We start from the raw sequence: 15651 nt of genomic DNA on the forward strand, positions 1-15651 counted from the left end.
AGGGCTTCCCTCTTTTGCTGCTGTGAACCCTTCTGGCACCATGTCAACAAGCCTGGGCTAGTCTGCTGGATGAGGAGAGGCCAGAGGAAGAGATGTCCCAGAAATATCAGAGAGTCCAGCTCATGTCACATGGAACAGATGAGCCACCCCAGATGGGCCAACCCTAATTGCCTGGTGCACAGAATTGTAAGCAAATACACGTTTTTTTTTTTTTAAGTCACTAAGTATTGGGGTGGTTGATTATATAACAAAAGGTAACTGATTCAGTAATCAATTTATAAATCTCTATATTTTACATCAACTCTAATTATTAAGAACATATAGATTTGATATGAATAGTTTTAAGAACTACTCAAATTTATTTCTGTACACAATTTTATATTTTAAAAAGAGTTACCTTTTGAACATGTAACTCCACATCTTGCTGCGTACAGCTTCCAATTTTCTGATTCACTTTTCTCACAACACCTTCTATATCTACGATGCTCTCTTTGTTGATGCTGTCAAAAGAAAAAATTCCCAACTTTAATCATCTCATCAGAGGTGTCAGAACTCATTTGGTGTTTCAACAGTAAAGCTGAATATATTAAACTCTTCTTTAATACAGTCAGCCACTTGAGATAAAGCGGATCTATTTAACCTAGTTACAATAAGCTATTATGTAGCACACCTTGTGAGATTCCTTGAAGAGATGATTTTTTAGATGCCATAATTTAGTTACCATTTATAAAATACCTTTATAAAAAGGCAACAGGACAAGCACTGAATTGTGAAAAGTAGGAAAAAGTCTTTCAATTATTTATTAAAGTATACTTCCCTCCCTATAGTTAAAATTTACTAAGATCAGCATTTCCTATAACGAGAAACATCGGCTTCAATAAATGCAATTACTGATGTTTAATGGAATTAAATAATAGAAGAAGGTCAACTGAAAAGATTTCAAGGTAATAAGAGGGCAATAGGGTGCTGCAATTAAATCTTCATTGCCTATGGTTTCTGAGTACACACTGTCATTGGATTTATGGCAGACAGCCAACTGGATTGTGTAATCCCATTTAAGAATGTCTATATGAAGCTTAATATACACTAAGAGTAAAATAAATGCATCTCTTGGGCAGTTTAATTCTATAACAAACTTGAAGTTTGAACACAAGACACTCAAATTCTGAAAGATAAGATTTATGAAGTAGCTTATTAAACTCGCCAATTGATTGTTTTTTGATCTCTAGTATATAACCAAGGGAGAAAAGGTGTAATTCAAAATGGTGGTTCCCATACAAAATGTACCAATTTTACTTTTATGTACATTATTGTACTGACAGAATGTGTCACCATATATTTGTGGAAAAGGATAAGATTTAATTTTCAGATCTCTAAGAGTGATGTCAGCATCATGGTGGCTCAACTGGCCAAAGCAACTCCCTTTGTTTATAAAACTATCAATTAAAACTCTCAGGTGGTAACTGGAGCTGCAGAAGTGAGGTGAAAAGAGAAGACGAAAGGAAGAAAAATGCAAGAGTGACAACTGAGACAGAGTGGAGTACACAGGGCAGCTGGTGTAACAGAAATGGCAAACATGTATTAGGAACATCTGTCCCGGACTGAGTTTATCTGCTATGTCACAAGCCCCAGTTAACGTTTGTATTAACCTCTCATAGCTCAAGTCCCTGTCTAGAATCCTGCAAAATGAACGGCCAGAATCTAAACAAAACAAAACAACAAGATTTAATTTTCATAGGAAAAATTCTATTCGTTCTCCTGAGGAATTGGGTCCTTAGTAATTGTGGTGCTTTTGGACAAGATTCCAGAAATCCAATAATGCTTATTTTATCCAAAGGAACACCACAATCCATTTCAATGAACATTTACTCAGGGTTGGAAAAGGATCAAAATGAGGATTATAGATGAAAAGTAGTTAAGTAAGAACGAAAAATTTTCACTTCACTTTGCTATACTGCCTAGAATTTTATGTCTGTTACTACCTACCTTAAAAAAAAAAACACAACAGTACACACATCTCTTGCACTCTCATAAGTCTCTTGCACTAGAGCTATCACCTAATATCTAGTTAAATTCTTGTGTATTGAAAAAACTCAGAATCTATTATGGTAAGAGAGGTAGTTGGTGAACTAAAATAAGGCTCCTCTGAAACCTGAAGTGATGAAGAGGCTTCAGTTTATTGTTCAAAGGGCTTTCTAATACTGGCAATCTAGTGTCACTGAATCTTTCTTCAGTGTGACTGCCACCTATCAGTGTGATTCAGGCCTTGTGGATTCAGGCCTTGTGAGAATTCTGTTGCTTATCTCACACGTTTCCATGAGGAAGGTTTTCTCTTCCTTCTTGGTCAGTGTATTGCTTCACTGAGTAACCTGACCTGCCCCAACTACAGCTCCACCATGCTACATTCCCACTATGTCCCTGCCCTGAGGTATGTTCTCTTACCTCACCCCCTTTGACTACGCAGTAGGAGGCCTTCCATTATCAGACGGTCTTCTTCAAGCCAACTCAAGTTAAACACATTGTTTCCTGTACTCAACAACTCACAAAAGAATTTCTGAAAACCTGACCTGTTTCTTAAGTTAGGGTCAAAGCTAAATTTCTGCTATCACAAATTGGTCTACTGAATCAATCAGAAGATAGGATTAACTAGATAATAGAGGATGCTTGTCATTCGTTGTTTTTGCCCTTCCAATCTCAGTATTTCCCTTATTATATCTAGCAGCTATATGCTGTTAAAAGAGTAGCTATGTGAGTAAAATCATTCCATGATTTTTTAAATGGTGTATGATTTAGCTCTCAGGTCTCTTATCTACATCTACGTCCATATCTATATCGATATACCTATCCCTGTTTATTTGTACACATAAATGAATTTAGAAGAAAAAACATTAAAACAAAAAATGAGTCAAATTTGTGAAAAAGAGTCAGTCTAGAACTTGCTAGTTAGAACTAGTAAAAGGTTATATGAGGGTTTCATGTGTATTTGTGTATAATTAGAGTCAATATAAGAGAGATAGGAATACTTGAATAACCTACTGCCAGTAGAAGGATAAAATGCCACTTTGTAGAAAAAGTCTAATTAATATGAGTTTAACCAATATTGTTTGTTGATGGCTTCACACTTTATATTATATATACTACAGCTTGACTGGTACCATAAAGAGACCCTGTAGGTTTCAGTCTTACATTTTGTAACTAATATGCCACTACGTCGATATTTTGAAAGAGGGTTATGTCTAACAGGCAATCAAAAGCCTTGGGTTTTTACAGAGGATACGGTAGGAAAAAAACCCATGGTGGAAAGCAGAGGAACTCCCAGGAACTATTTTGTTGTAGGAGAAATGAATGAAGTAAATTAAACACATCTTTTCAAAAGGTAAGTCAGCTATTTTTATTATTACTACCACCTTCCAAAACACACTAACATTGCATTGTGTCTTAGACCTCTTTCACTTTCCAACCACCCTTTTGACCCTACATATAATTAATCACTCTACAAATAAGATGAATTAGTATAGCCTTGATATTAAAAATGCCCTAATAGGCACAACAGACTTGATGTCATCCTAACTGTCAACCACCAATTTAATAGTTTACTTCTAACTTAAAACTGTCTTTAGAAAATAAAATTGTAAAAAGCACCATTCTTATATAAAACATTTTATAAAGATATTTTGAATTGACCTTTATCAAGTTTTTTTTTTTAGCAAATGATATAATGTATGAATAACTCAAACAATTATAAAACATGCAACATGGGAGAAAAATAAACAGTACTCAGTAATCTGAAGGAATAAAATCTCACCTTTCCAACATGAGTGCCATACAGTTTACTACTTAGGACCTCACTGAGAACCTCAGGGACACTTTTATTATCTGTAGTTCTATCAATCTTGATTATAAGTTTTCATGTCTACATGGCATAAGAAGCAATAAACTAAAAAACAAAAGTCTGGTGGAACTATTAGAAGTAGGCATAACTGTTGTACTAACAGTTTTGACTGCTGAAGAGTATATATAAAAAACAAAACAAACAAAAACAGGGAAGTGGCAAAGAACCACATTATAACCTAGCACAGCAATAGATGTTCATGATAATGGCCCTCTGTCATTAAGAAAAAGTTAAAAAGGGAGAATGTAGAAAATAGACTTGAAGGATTCTGTTAAAATTGTCAAGAGTTTCAATACTTGAAGGAAGTAAACTTCATAGTCTAAAATAATGTACTAATGAGTAATTCTTTATTGTTGCCAAACATTTTTTAATGTTGCCAAATAATTTTAAAGTTCTTAGATATCTCTGTGGTACGCTGAATTATTGGTCTCAAGTCTTCATTGCTCTATGGTAGTAGCATTAATCCACACTTCTGCCATGGCTTCAAGGTAGACAGAAGGTACTTCTCTGCCCTTTGACTTTGGGTTTGACCAAATGACTTGCTTGCTTTATCAATGAGATGTCAGTGGATGTGATGCCAGCAAAAACTTGAAATGTGCTTATTTGTGTCATTTGCCAGTTTTTGCAGCTTGTGCAGATGAACTTGCCCTTCAGCATTCCTGCTTTTCTGCACGAGAAGATGATGCCTCAGGTAGCTGCTGGTCCAAGGAAGCTGACAAACATAAGCAGACCAGGACCCAAACCACAGCTTCAAAACAAGCCTAAAGGAGCCGAACTCGAGCTGACCCACAGATGTGTAAGCAAGAAATCAAGGTTTATTTGTATGCAGCCAAGTTTTTTTTTTAATGTGGTACAACATACCATATATAAAATTTACAATTTTAACCACTGTTCAGTGTACAATACAGTGGCATTCACAATGTTGAGCAACCATTACCACTATCCATTTCCAGAACTTTTTCATTATCCCAAACAGAAACTCTGTACCCATTAAACAATTAACTCCCCATTCCCCCCAACTCCCCTCCATCCCAGCTCCTGGTAACCTCTATCTACTTGCTGTCTCTATGAATTTAACTATTCTAGGTAAGTTATGTAAGTGGAATCATAATATTTGTCCTTTTGTGTCTGACTTATTTCATTTAGCATAATGTTTTTTCATCCATGTTATAGCATGTATCAGAATTTCATTTTTAAAGCTAAATAATATTCCATTATATGTACATACCACATTTTGTTTATCCATTCGTCTGTTGATGGACATCTGGGTTGTTTCCAACTTTTGGTTATCGTGAAGAACGCTGCTATGAACAATAGCGTACAAGTATCTGTTTGAGTCCCTGCTTTCAATTCTTTTGAATACCCATCTAGAAGTGGAATTGCTGGATCATATGATAATTCTACGTTTAACTTTTTGAGGAACTGCCATACTGTTTTCCACAGCAGCCATACTATTTTACATTCCCACCAGCAATGGATGAGGGTTCCAGTTTCTCCACATCCTTACCAACACTAGTTATTTTTCTTTTTTTTTTTTTCATAATAGTCATCCTAACGGGTATGAAGTGGTATCTCATTGTGGTCTGATGTGCATTTCCCTAACGACTAGTGACATTGAGCATCTTTTCATGTGCTTATTGGCCATCTGTATATCTTCTTTGGAAAAATGTGTATTCAAGTCCTTTGCCTATTCTGGAATCGGGTTTTTGTAAGTTGTTGCTATTGTAAGTTATAGGAGTTCTTTATCTATTCTGGCTATTAATCCTTTATCAGATATATGATTTGCAAATATTTTCTCCCATTCTGTGGGCTGTCTTATCACTCTCTTGATAGTTCCCTTTGGTGCACAAAAGTTTTAATGATGAAATCCAACTAATCTAGTTTTTCTTTTGTCACCTGTGCTTTTGGTATTATATCCAAGAAATCACTGCTAAATCCAATGTCATGAAGCTTTTGGCCTATGTTTTCTTCTAAGAGTTTTATAGTTGTTATATTTAGGTCATTGATCCATTCTGAGTTAATTTTTATATATGGTGTAAGGTAAGGTCTTTGGCATGTGGACATACAGTTTTCCCAGCACTATTTGTTGAAAAGACTGTCCTTTCCCCACTGAATGTTCTTGGCACCCTTGTTGCAAATCAATTGGTGATATACACCAAGGTTTATTCCTGGGCTCTCTACTCTATTCCATTGGTCTTTATGTCTAGTCTTATGCTAGTACAACATTATTTTGATTACTGTAGCTTTGTAGTAAGTTTTGAAATCAGGAAGTGTGAGTCCTAAACTTTGTTCTTCTTTTTCAAGATTGTTTTGGCTATTTGGGGTCCCTTGAGATTCCACATGAACTTTAGGATGGATTTTTCTGTTTCTGCAAAAAAAAAAAAATGCCATTGGGATTTTGACAGAGACTGTACTGAATCTATAGATTGCTTTGGGTAGTACTGTCATGCTACTGAGTTCTGAGGTGGTTTGTTACACAGTAGTTTTTTTGCAACAGCTGACTAACACAATCTTAAGCTTAAGAAAGTTATGAAATTAAAAAAAAAAATCCTTGAGTTCAAAGCTATTATGATCTGATCATAATAAAGGACTCTGAATGGGCCAGCCATGGTGGCCTAGTGGTTAAGTTTGGCGTGCTCCACTTTAGTGGCCCAGGTTCAGTTCCCAGGCACAGACCTACATCACTCATCTGTCAGTGGCCATGCTGTGGCAGCGGCTCACATAGAAAAAGAGGAAGATTGGCAACAGATGTTAGCTCAGGGCAAATCTTCCCCAGCAAAAAGAAAAGGACTCTGAAGTAAGTAAGTTTATTTGTACTTTATCACTTACACACTATAAACCTACAATGTGTATTATGCATTGTAAAGAGATTTTTAAAAAAACAGATATATAAAATTTGACTGAAATATTAGGGTTGATTTCTTATCAAACACAGCAGAATTTATCCATTCAAGTGAATATTGTCCTCTTTACAGTGACTGCTCCTGGGAAGGAGGTAGGGGCTATAAACACATTTCAAAATCAGCCATGCCTAAAACAATCTTAAAAGAACTTATCTGGAATGACTTCTTGGTTTTATCACACAAATCAGTTTTTTGGGAGGTCAATCTCATTTTCATCTACTATTTACCATCCTTCAGAAATGCTAAAGACCATGATAGAACTCTGAGTAGGGGAGGAGAGGAGACCAAAAAAAAAAAAAAAAAAAAAATCTAAAGAGAATGGCATTAGAGATTCAAGGAAGTTAGGTGTTTTAAAAGGGAGAGACTAGTTAATATATCAAATACAGGGTTAATATAGATAGATTTAACCTTATATATGGGGTTAATATAGATAGTTAATATACCAACTATTGGGTTGAGTAGCTGTCTCCAAACATTTTTAATAATTTGATTTACTCTACCAGTAAAAAAAATTGTGTATGTACCCCAATACATATATATTTTACTTATTTTTAAATCATATATATACATGTAATACTAAATGTAGGTATTACCTTTAGACAAATATAAACTTGGGATGAGGTTCATAATTAACATTAGTGAATACAAATCCATACTTCACATAGTCTTCCTAATAATTTCTAATTAGAGGAGTACTGATATCTTGTCAGATCTGATTAGATCATCATTAAAAAAAAAAAAAAGCTTCATAATGTGGCTGACACAAAGATCTCATGCTATGAGTAGAAGTGTCAGCATTAACATTTTCTCGTTTGTGCTTACATTTTAAGTTTTAGCCTTAATCTATGGTCTCTTGGTAGAAATCCTTCCAAGCCACCTATCCATTTTCTGAGGGTCAGCTTATTATTTTAATAAATATAATCCCCCAAAACCAGTTAACCAGGCGCAGTTAGCTGCAATTGGTTATAATATGCTGCAAGTGAACCAGTGTTAGGCTACCAGTTAGGTCCTTTGCAATCCTGGAATTCCAGAGCCTTCTTTCAGAGAGCTCACATACTATAGGTGACATGTGACCTGACATGCAATCCAACTGACAGGCCCAATGTTTATCTATAAATTAACTATAGATAATTAGAAAAACCCAATTCTTTCTTACTCTTTTATATAAAAAAAGAAAGGAAGAAAGGAAAAGAAATAAAAGTTTAATTATTTTCTTTTCCTCAATGCGTAATCTTAAGCAAATGACACTTTGGAGACCACTGGGTAGAGCACAAGAATCATAAAGACTGAGAAAAGTCTGTTGGAATAGGTGATTTGTAGGCCATTGGTGCAAGTATCATTTCTGTATAGTAGATAGGTGAAAAAATATTTAACAGCACATGACTCTAGTCAAAGAAATCACCATCTTGCATATAAATAGGAGAGAAATAGACCTGGGAAAGAAGTACTTCATCCATCTCTCATCACTGGGTCCCAGTGTGAGGTGCTGACTCTGCCAAGTCCTCTTGGAGAACGAAGAAGAATGACCTCCAATTCACACTGCCCTTCACCAGTGAGGGATGGGAAATGGCAGGGTTTGCGCTTACGTTTTTAAGTTATTTGTGAAACAATATTTTTAAACATTGTTTCAAAAACTTATTTTTTATTATAAAAGAGTATACTTATTTATTAAGAATTCAATGTTAAACACCAATGTGTAAAGATAGATGCACCCCTGTGTTCACTGCAGTGTTATTCACAATAGCCAAGACTTGGAAGCAACCTAAGTGCCCATCAACGGACGAATGGATCAAGAAGATGTGGTATATATACACAATGGAATACTACTCAGCCATAAGAAACAATGAAATCCAGCCATTTGTGACACCATGGATGGACACTGAGGGTATTATGCAAAGTGAAATAAGTCAGAGGGAGAAGGTCAAATACCGTATGATTTCCCTCATTAAGTAGTAGATAATAACAACAAACACACACACACATAGAGACAGAGACTGGATTGGTGGTTACCAGAGGGGAAGGGGGGAGGGAGGAGGGCGAAAGGGATAATTAGGCACATGTATGTGGTGATGGGTTGTAAGTAGTATTTGGGTGGTGAACATGACGTAATCTATGCAGAAATAGAAGTATAATGATGTACACCTGAAATTTATACAATGTTATAAACCAATGTTACTGCAATAAACAAAAAATTAAAAAAAAAAAAAAAGGAATTCCAATGTTAAATAAAGATGTAAATTTAGAAGTTTAAGTTCCCTATCAGATATCCAACCCCCTCTTCCTATAATCCCTGTTTACTATTTGGTCTATACCCCTCTACATTTTTTCTCATTTGCAAAAAATATGGAAAGCTTCATAAATTTTATGTCATCCCACTATAGTAGTTTTGTTCATCTTCTCTGTATTATTTTAATGTTGAAGAAGCACAGTTTTATTTTTACAGCTCAAATGAAACTGATCTTAATATATATAAACACCTAAAGTATTATTATTCCCATATCACTTAGCAATTTTCTTTTATGTTCCAGTTCCTGTGTGAAGTGCTTTCCACATATACCATCTCACTTAAACTTCACAAAGGCCAACAAGGTAGGTATTACTACCATTACAGCTGAGAAACCTGAGACTCTAAAAGGTCAAGTAATTAGCCGAAGATCACACCTAGTAAGATCATGTACTGATTATCACACTATACAGTTCTGTTACATACTCACAAATTAGCACCAAATTTTAAATACTCCAGAATGCATCAGCAGCTCACTCTGAAATAATACAGCCTCATTCTTAGAAGCTCACGAGCTGCCAGATTCCTTTATAGTCTACCTGAAGGAAACTAGAAATAATAAGCTCTTCACAAATAGTTTTCAAAATGCCCAAGAATCGTGCTACCTTCTCCAGTAACGCTGATGCAACCTGGCATCCTGATGTTGCTGCCAGCCTCAATAGAAATTCATCAGAATCTTTGTATAAAACAATAAAGTTATTACTTAAAGTTATATTTAACTTAGAAGAATTAATCCCATAAACTGGGAATTTTTGACACCAGATTTTAGACCTACTTTTAAAGCACATCTTTATCAAAGTTTTCAATACAAATATTGAACTGGATAGAGCCAAATACAGAAGTTCTGTTTCTCCTCCAATAGATAAGTACCTCATTCTAGCTTAAGTATAAACCATCTAGATACAGTTGTTCAGAGTTGCAATCCACAACAGTATAATGATCTAGCCTACGTTCACCGACTTCTCCACGTGATGCTAAAGGGGTACCCAGCTGCCCACCTCCTCTGGGCCTCAACTGTAGATATATACATATACTTCCACCACAGCACCTGTAACATGTCTCTGCATGCAGCTGTATATCTCTTTTTGCCCTCTCTCCAAATTAAGATCCTTATAAGATATATGTGTCATTGTATAACCAAGCCCAGCACAGTGCATGGACCAGAGCAGGTGCTAAATAAAAGTTTTCTAAGTCAACGAGACTTCTGAGTATTACTTTGATATTTTACAGTTTTAAAAGTTAATGGAGCAAACTGAAATTCTAACCTACCAACTAAGTAAAATACTTATTTTTAGGTGAAAGATCTAGAAAGGAAAGAAAATAAACAAACTTGTGTGCAGCTAGGTGACTCATCAGAGAATGAGAAACATACTTGTGACTCACCAGCTACCAATAAATCACTTAACCACAATGACTAATACGAAGAAAAATAAAATAAAATATATATGCCTACAAATAACAGTCTGAATAAGCCTTTTTTTCAGAATCCAAACATCTCTATGCTGTGGGGGGGAGAGGTGTTACATAAGAACAAATAGCAAAATATAATTTTTAATTTTAACAACTGATACTCAAATTAACTGTAGCCCTTTACAGTAGTCCCTATAACTTTAGCTTTAAACTTTAAAAACCTGTGTTTAGGGGCCAGCCCCATGGCTTAGTGGTTAAGTGCTCGCACTCCGCTACTGGCGGCCCAGGTTCGGATCCCGGGCGCGCACCAACGCACCACTTCTCCGGCCATGCTGAGGCCGCGTCCCACATACAGCAACTAGAAGGCTGTGCAACTATGACACACAACTATCTACTGGGGCTTTGCGGGGGGAGGAAAGGAGGAAGACTGGCAATAGATGTTAGCTCAGAGCCAGTCTTCCTCAGCAAAAAGAGGAGGATTAGTATGGATGTTAGCTCAGGGCTGATCTTCCTCACACACACACAAAAAAACCTTGTGTTTACATTCACTGTAGTCCTTAACAACAAACTTTTAAAAAAATTTGTCTTTACAAGACTCAACCATAAGTAACACAGACTACTCTGTTCATTACTTTACAATGGCACTAAATAAAAAATAATTCTAAAAAGAAAAAAAGGGATGACTTCTTTCCTCAACTTAAACACCAGCTGTAAATATTAGAACATTAATGTCAACATAAGATCGGGATCCAGAAACACAGGCCTGGACAGGCATCCCATCTTCCTGCTTCCAGGCGAATTTCATTTAAAGACCTCAAACCATTTCTGATACACAATTAAGACCCTGTTCTTAAAGATCTCTAGGGAATGAGATGTGCCAACCTTCCTAGGTAACTCATTTAGTTGCTTCATTTTTATATGCATTCAACCATGAGAAAATTGATTTTTCCAACAAATTGATTAAAATAATGTGTTGAAGAGTCCTGTGGCACTTCAATCCAATTAGTGAGTCAATTTTTCGGATTAGTATATTGATGAATTGAATATTCCTAGGAAAGATAATTTGGGGAAAACCACTGACCCCATATTAAGAGCCAATGCTGCTCTTAAGGAAAATATTCAAAAGCTAGAGACTGCTAGCGGTACCATCTCGCCAGTAAGGCAAAGATAAGCACCTTAGATTCAATATCGAAAGTAAATGCTAAGATAGTTCTCTACTTAGGATATTAAAAGTGACCTCATATTTTCCCTCTTAAATGATTAGGAAACCCCAGCTGGAACTATCTGATTTCATATTTTTAATAGTGGAGTCCTTGCTTTTTTCCACCTGGTATATGGCCAGAGGGAATAGACTTAAATGTAGAGCCTCACTGAATTAACATAAATACCATTATTTGTCCCACTTTGCTGCATAGGAGTTCACATTTTAAATGTCCAGTATCTTAGGATAGCACTATTTAAAATGGAAACACCTTGAGAACAAATAGTTCTTAGGCACTCCCCTAGTACTAAAGATAATTACGATTATTTCATATATTAAAATTGATCTAAGACAGAATGAAAATTAAATGAGGATTAGAAATGGCCTTTTTCTCATGGACATATTTCTACCGATGCTATTTTCCAAACCGAAGATTCTAGCAGAACGGTTAGTTGGCTCGCTAAGCTGCTAGCTTCCCAAAGTGAATGTGTTACTAAATATTCACTTGAATTACCTCATGCTTCACTTGTCCTCAAATTTCTGAAGTAAGCTAAAAACATCTGTAAGTAAGGATTTTTGCTTTATTTAAATAAGAAAATCCCCCAGAATTTATATGTTATTGTTCATGTGCTGTTTTTAATCATAATAGTGGGCTGATAATACATTAAGCAATGGAACTCACAGTGTTTTCTAAATTTTTCTTTTCTAATTATAATTATACTTAAGAAACTAAGGGACAAAGAGGAATGAGATCCTGAAGAGTTCAGTGAAATAATGAAAATAGAAGCAGCCTATAAACCTCTATCTTCATTGTAAAGTAGAATATATTCTACTGGGCCCACTGAAGAATAAAAAACAATTGTTGCGTCACAAATACACAACCCGCTCTTTAACCTTGGTGATAGATTATGAGATCAGGAGTCTATGGGGCAGGGAGTCTGTAGGGGATTTGTAGGGCAAGAGAAACAAATAGGGTACAGTGAATAAGGATGCAGTGCGAGTAGTTCTAGGGATGGAACTGGGGTTGTGTGAGGTCAAAAGGGGACAGAAAAAACTAGGAGAAAATGGAGAGATTGATAAAAAGACTAGAAGTCTTGATGAGGTCCAACAGAAGATTGGAGGCATGGGAGAGGCAGAACAGTGGAAATTATAGAGAATGGCCACTGGAATTTAAAATGAAGTTCTGAGGGGTAAAATCCAAGCTGTGGCCTCAGGAGTTGTTAAAATGAAATAATGGTGAAGATAGTGGAGAAAAGTAAGAATTTCAAGGTCAAGGTGTTCCACTGGACACTTGAAAATATTTAGAATGAGAGGATGACTTGGAAAGGGAGGAGAAGAATACTATCAGCCAGAAAAATAAAATGGTTTTCAGTAAAACAACTTGTTTCAGTCTTTGGGCTTTTCATGAACTCAAAAGGCTGGAACTTCTCTCCAAATTACTCTAGAGATAAGCTTAGGAGATACTGCTGGCTGCCTATCCAAACCCACTCTCCCTTTCTTCATTGCTCACAGAGCCCCACCCCTGTGCAGTATCCACTGTTCATCTGGCCAAGTGCTCTAAGAGAAAGTGAGCCTATCCTAGCTCCAGAGAGTGGTTTGTGTTTAGTTCCAGCTCATCCTAGGAATTTACTCTAGACTGATGGTGTCCTTCCCACATAGTTTCTCAAACTAAAAATGTTCAAGTCATTTTCTACTTCTTTCTTTTCCTCACTCCCACACATAAGCAAACAGATAAGACTTACATTTTTACCCACTCACTGGGCAAACAACGTTATCTCTTTTAAGAGTATAGTCAGTTTTGCTATAACACTTATTTTGAAAATGTGAATTAATTCCAACACAATTGATGTATTAGGGATCAATCTGAGTATAATGAGAATTTTGTGTTTGCCTATGACAGAGTTCATCAGTGAGAAACACTAGATCAATGGAGACAACTGTACTCAGGTGAACTCAGCCACGGAGGTATACATAAAACACAGCTCAAACATCTACCTGTGTTATATGCCACATCTATCCACATCTGGTGGTCTAACTTTCCTCTTGATTTCAGACAGCCTTCCTTCCACCACTTCACAATAATTTACAAGCTGAAACTCTTTTAACGCCCACTTCCACAAGGAAACAGCATGTCTTTTTGTCTAAAAGTTTGATATTTATTGTAGTATTTATGTATTTCTCAACCTTCAACATATATAAAACTATTCTACCTATATTTTTTTAAAAATTAGATTCTTTTTTATAAAACTATGTCGCTGATGAAGTTTTTGACTGTTGTGCTATTAACCTATTTTCTACACAAACCCTCAGGTTTTTATTGCATAATTTTGCATAGCACAGTGATTTTTAGGAATGTATGTGTTATAATACAGCAGAAATGAATAAATATTAGCACCACTCTATAAAAAGTTAACCCAAAAGGACACTTATACCTGAATGCCCCAAGATCTCCTCCCTTGCCTACAACAGAGCAATTCTAGGAGAGGATTTTAGTTTGTACAAGTGTATAAACAAAGAGCCTGATGTGTTAAGGAACAGCATTAGTTACCTAGCCAAACTCTCATTTCCTTCTTGCATCTAGAATCTTAGTAAAGGACAAACTCTTATTTTAAATTCTGAGTCTGTGGTGTTATTTTCCACATCAGTTGCATATACCATGCAGCTGCTCTGTTCAGTGACTTTGTGTTTTACTTCTCACAATGGAGTGATAAGAAGTGTAAAATGCACAGTGTGGCAGTGCTGATGATAAGAAAAAAAGGCAGAAGACAGCAAAAGTAGATGCAATTATTAAATTTGTCTAGTAAGTTTTAGGTTTCATGTTTATAATTATAGCTATCAAATATATTTACATTAAAATTATTCAAGAAAAATAACTATCTTTGCAAACATGAAACTCTATTTTCTAACTACCTTTCTCCCCACTGTTTCTATAGCATGCTTTTTAACAATGGGGTGATTCCTTAGGAAGGCAACTACTCCTCTATAGCAGAGGAGACAAAGTTCATTAGTATTACCAATGGTTAGAAAAATTTTTAATTCCTCCTTTGGTACTGTTTCTAGCATCAATTTACGACTCAACATAATCTTTTTTATTTCTTTATAATCAGTTATACTTTTTAAACCAAAATTATTATTTTTCACCAGTTTTGGTTCTCAATAACTCAGGGGCAGTATCTAAAAGTCATTATTGCCCTGGAGAAACAAACTAGCTATATACTCCTTGAGGATATAGACCAGAATAAACTGCACATTCTAGAAAAGATACTTTTGAGGCAGAAAGAAATAGGGCTTCCCTTTCCCAGTTATCAACATACTTTAATGACATTAAGGTTGTATTCTCAGTGAGCTATACTGTGGAGGGCTTTGAACTAATATCATTATACTGTCTCAGAGAGGCAGGATGACACAGACTAGAGAAGTGTGAGCCCTAGAGTCAAAGAGACCTTAGTCAAAACACTTTGTATCTTAAATCTCAATTTCCTCATTTGTAAAAACAAATAGACCAAAAAAAACCCCAAAAACAAACAAAAGGACAAAATAGTATCTATACCTCGCGGTGCTGCTGTGAGGATCAAGGGAGAAAATGCAAGTATGGCACTTCTCAGCTCCATATTTAGTGTATAGTAATAGTTAGCTATTACTGCTGCTATTGTTATATCATAAGCAAACCTGCTATTTTGTTATTTCCCCTGTATATCTGATAGGGAAGCTGCTAGTGACCAGTGCACCCCAAAAAGTATAAAGATTCATGCTAGACACTGGAAAGCTTGGCAAGACAAAGCAAGGGTAGTCATTATACTGAATTTTAATTGTAGATTAAGTTTCTTAAATATTAAAAATATTTCACACGCAATAAAAGTCTAGGTGTGTATGTGGGGGGGGGGGCTTTTTTCCATGGTCTTTCATCTAAAATATACATGGCACCTGTTACAGAGGTCACTGAAGACTATCCCATCATTAT

General features: G+C 35.8%; 1 protein-coding gene across 1 annotated transcript in view; it reads right to left on the reverse strand.

Moving 5' to 3' along the window:
- DARS1 (aspartyl-tRNA synthetase 1) overlaps positions 1-15651 on the reverse strand; it is a 62843-nt gene that overhangs the window by 21217 nt on the left and 25975 nt on the right. Inside the window, exon 5 of the mRNA XM_058548888.1 lies at positions 398-500. Within this exon, the coding sequence (XP_058404871.1) occupies positions 398-500 (103 nt within the window). The remainder of the gene's footprint in view (positions 1-397; positions 501-15651) is intronic.

The sequence above is a fragment of the Diceros bicornis genome, chromosome 10 (genome assembly GCF_020826845.1).
Source record: "Diceros bicornis minor isolate mBicDic1 chromosome 10, mDicBic1.mat.cur, whole genome shotgun sequence".
Classification (NCBI taxonomy): Eukaryota; Metazoa; Chordata; class Mammalia; order Perissodactyla; family Rhinocerotidae; genus Diceros; species Diceros bicornis.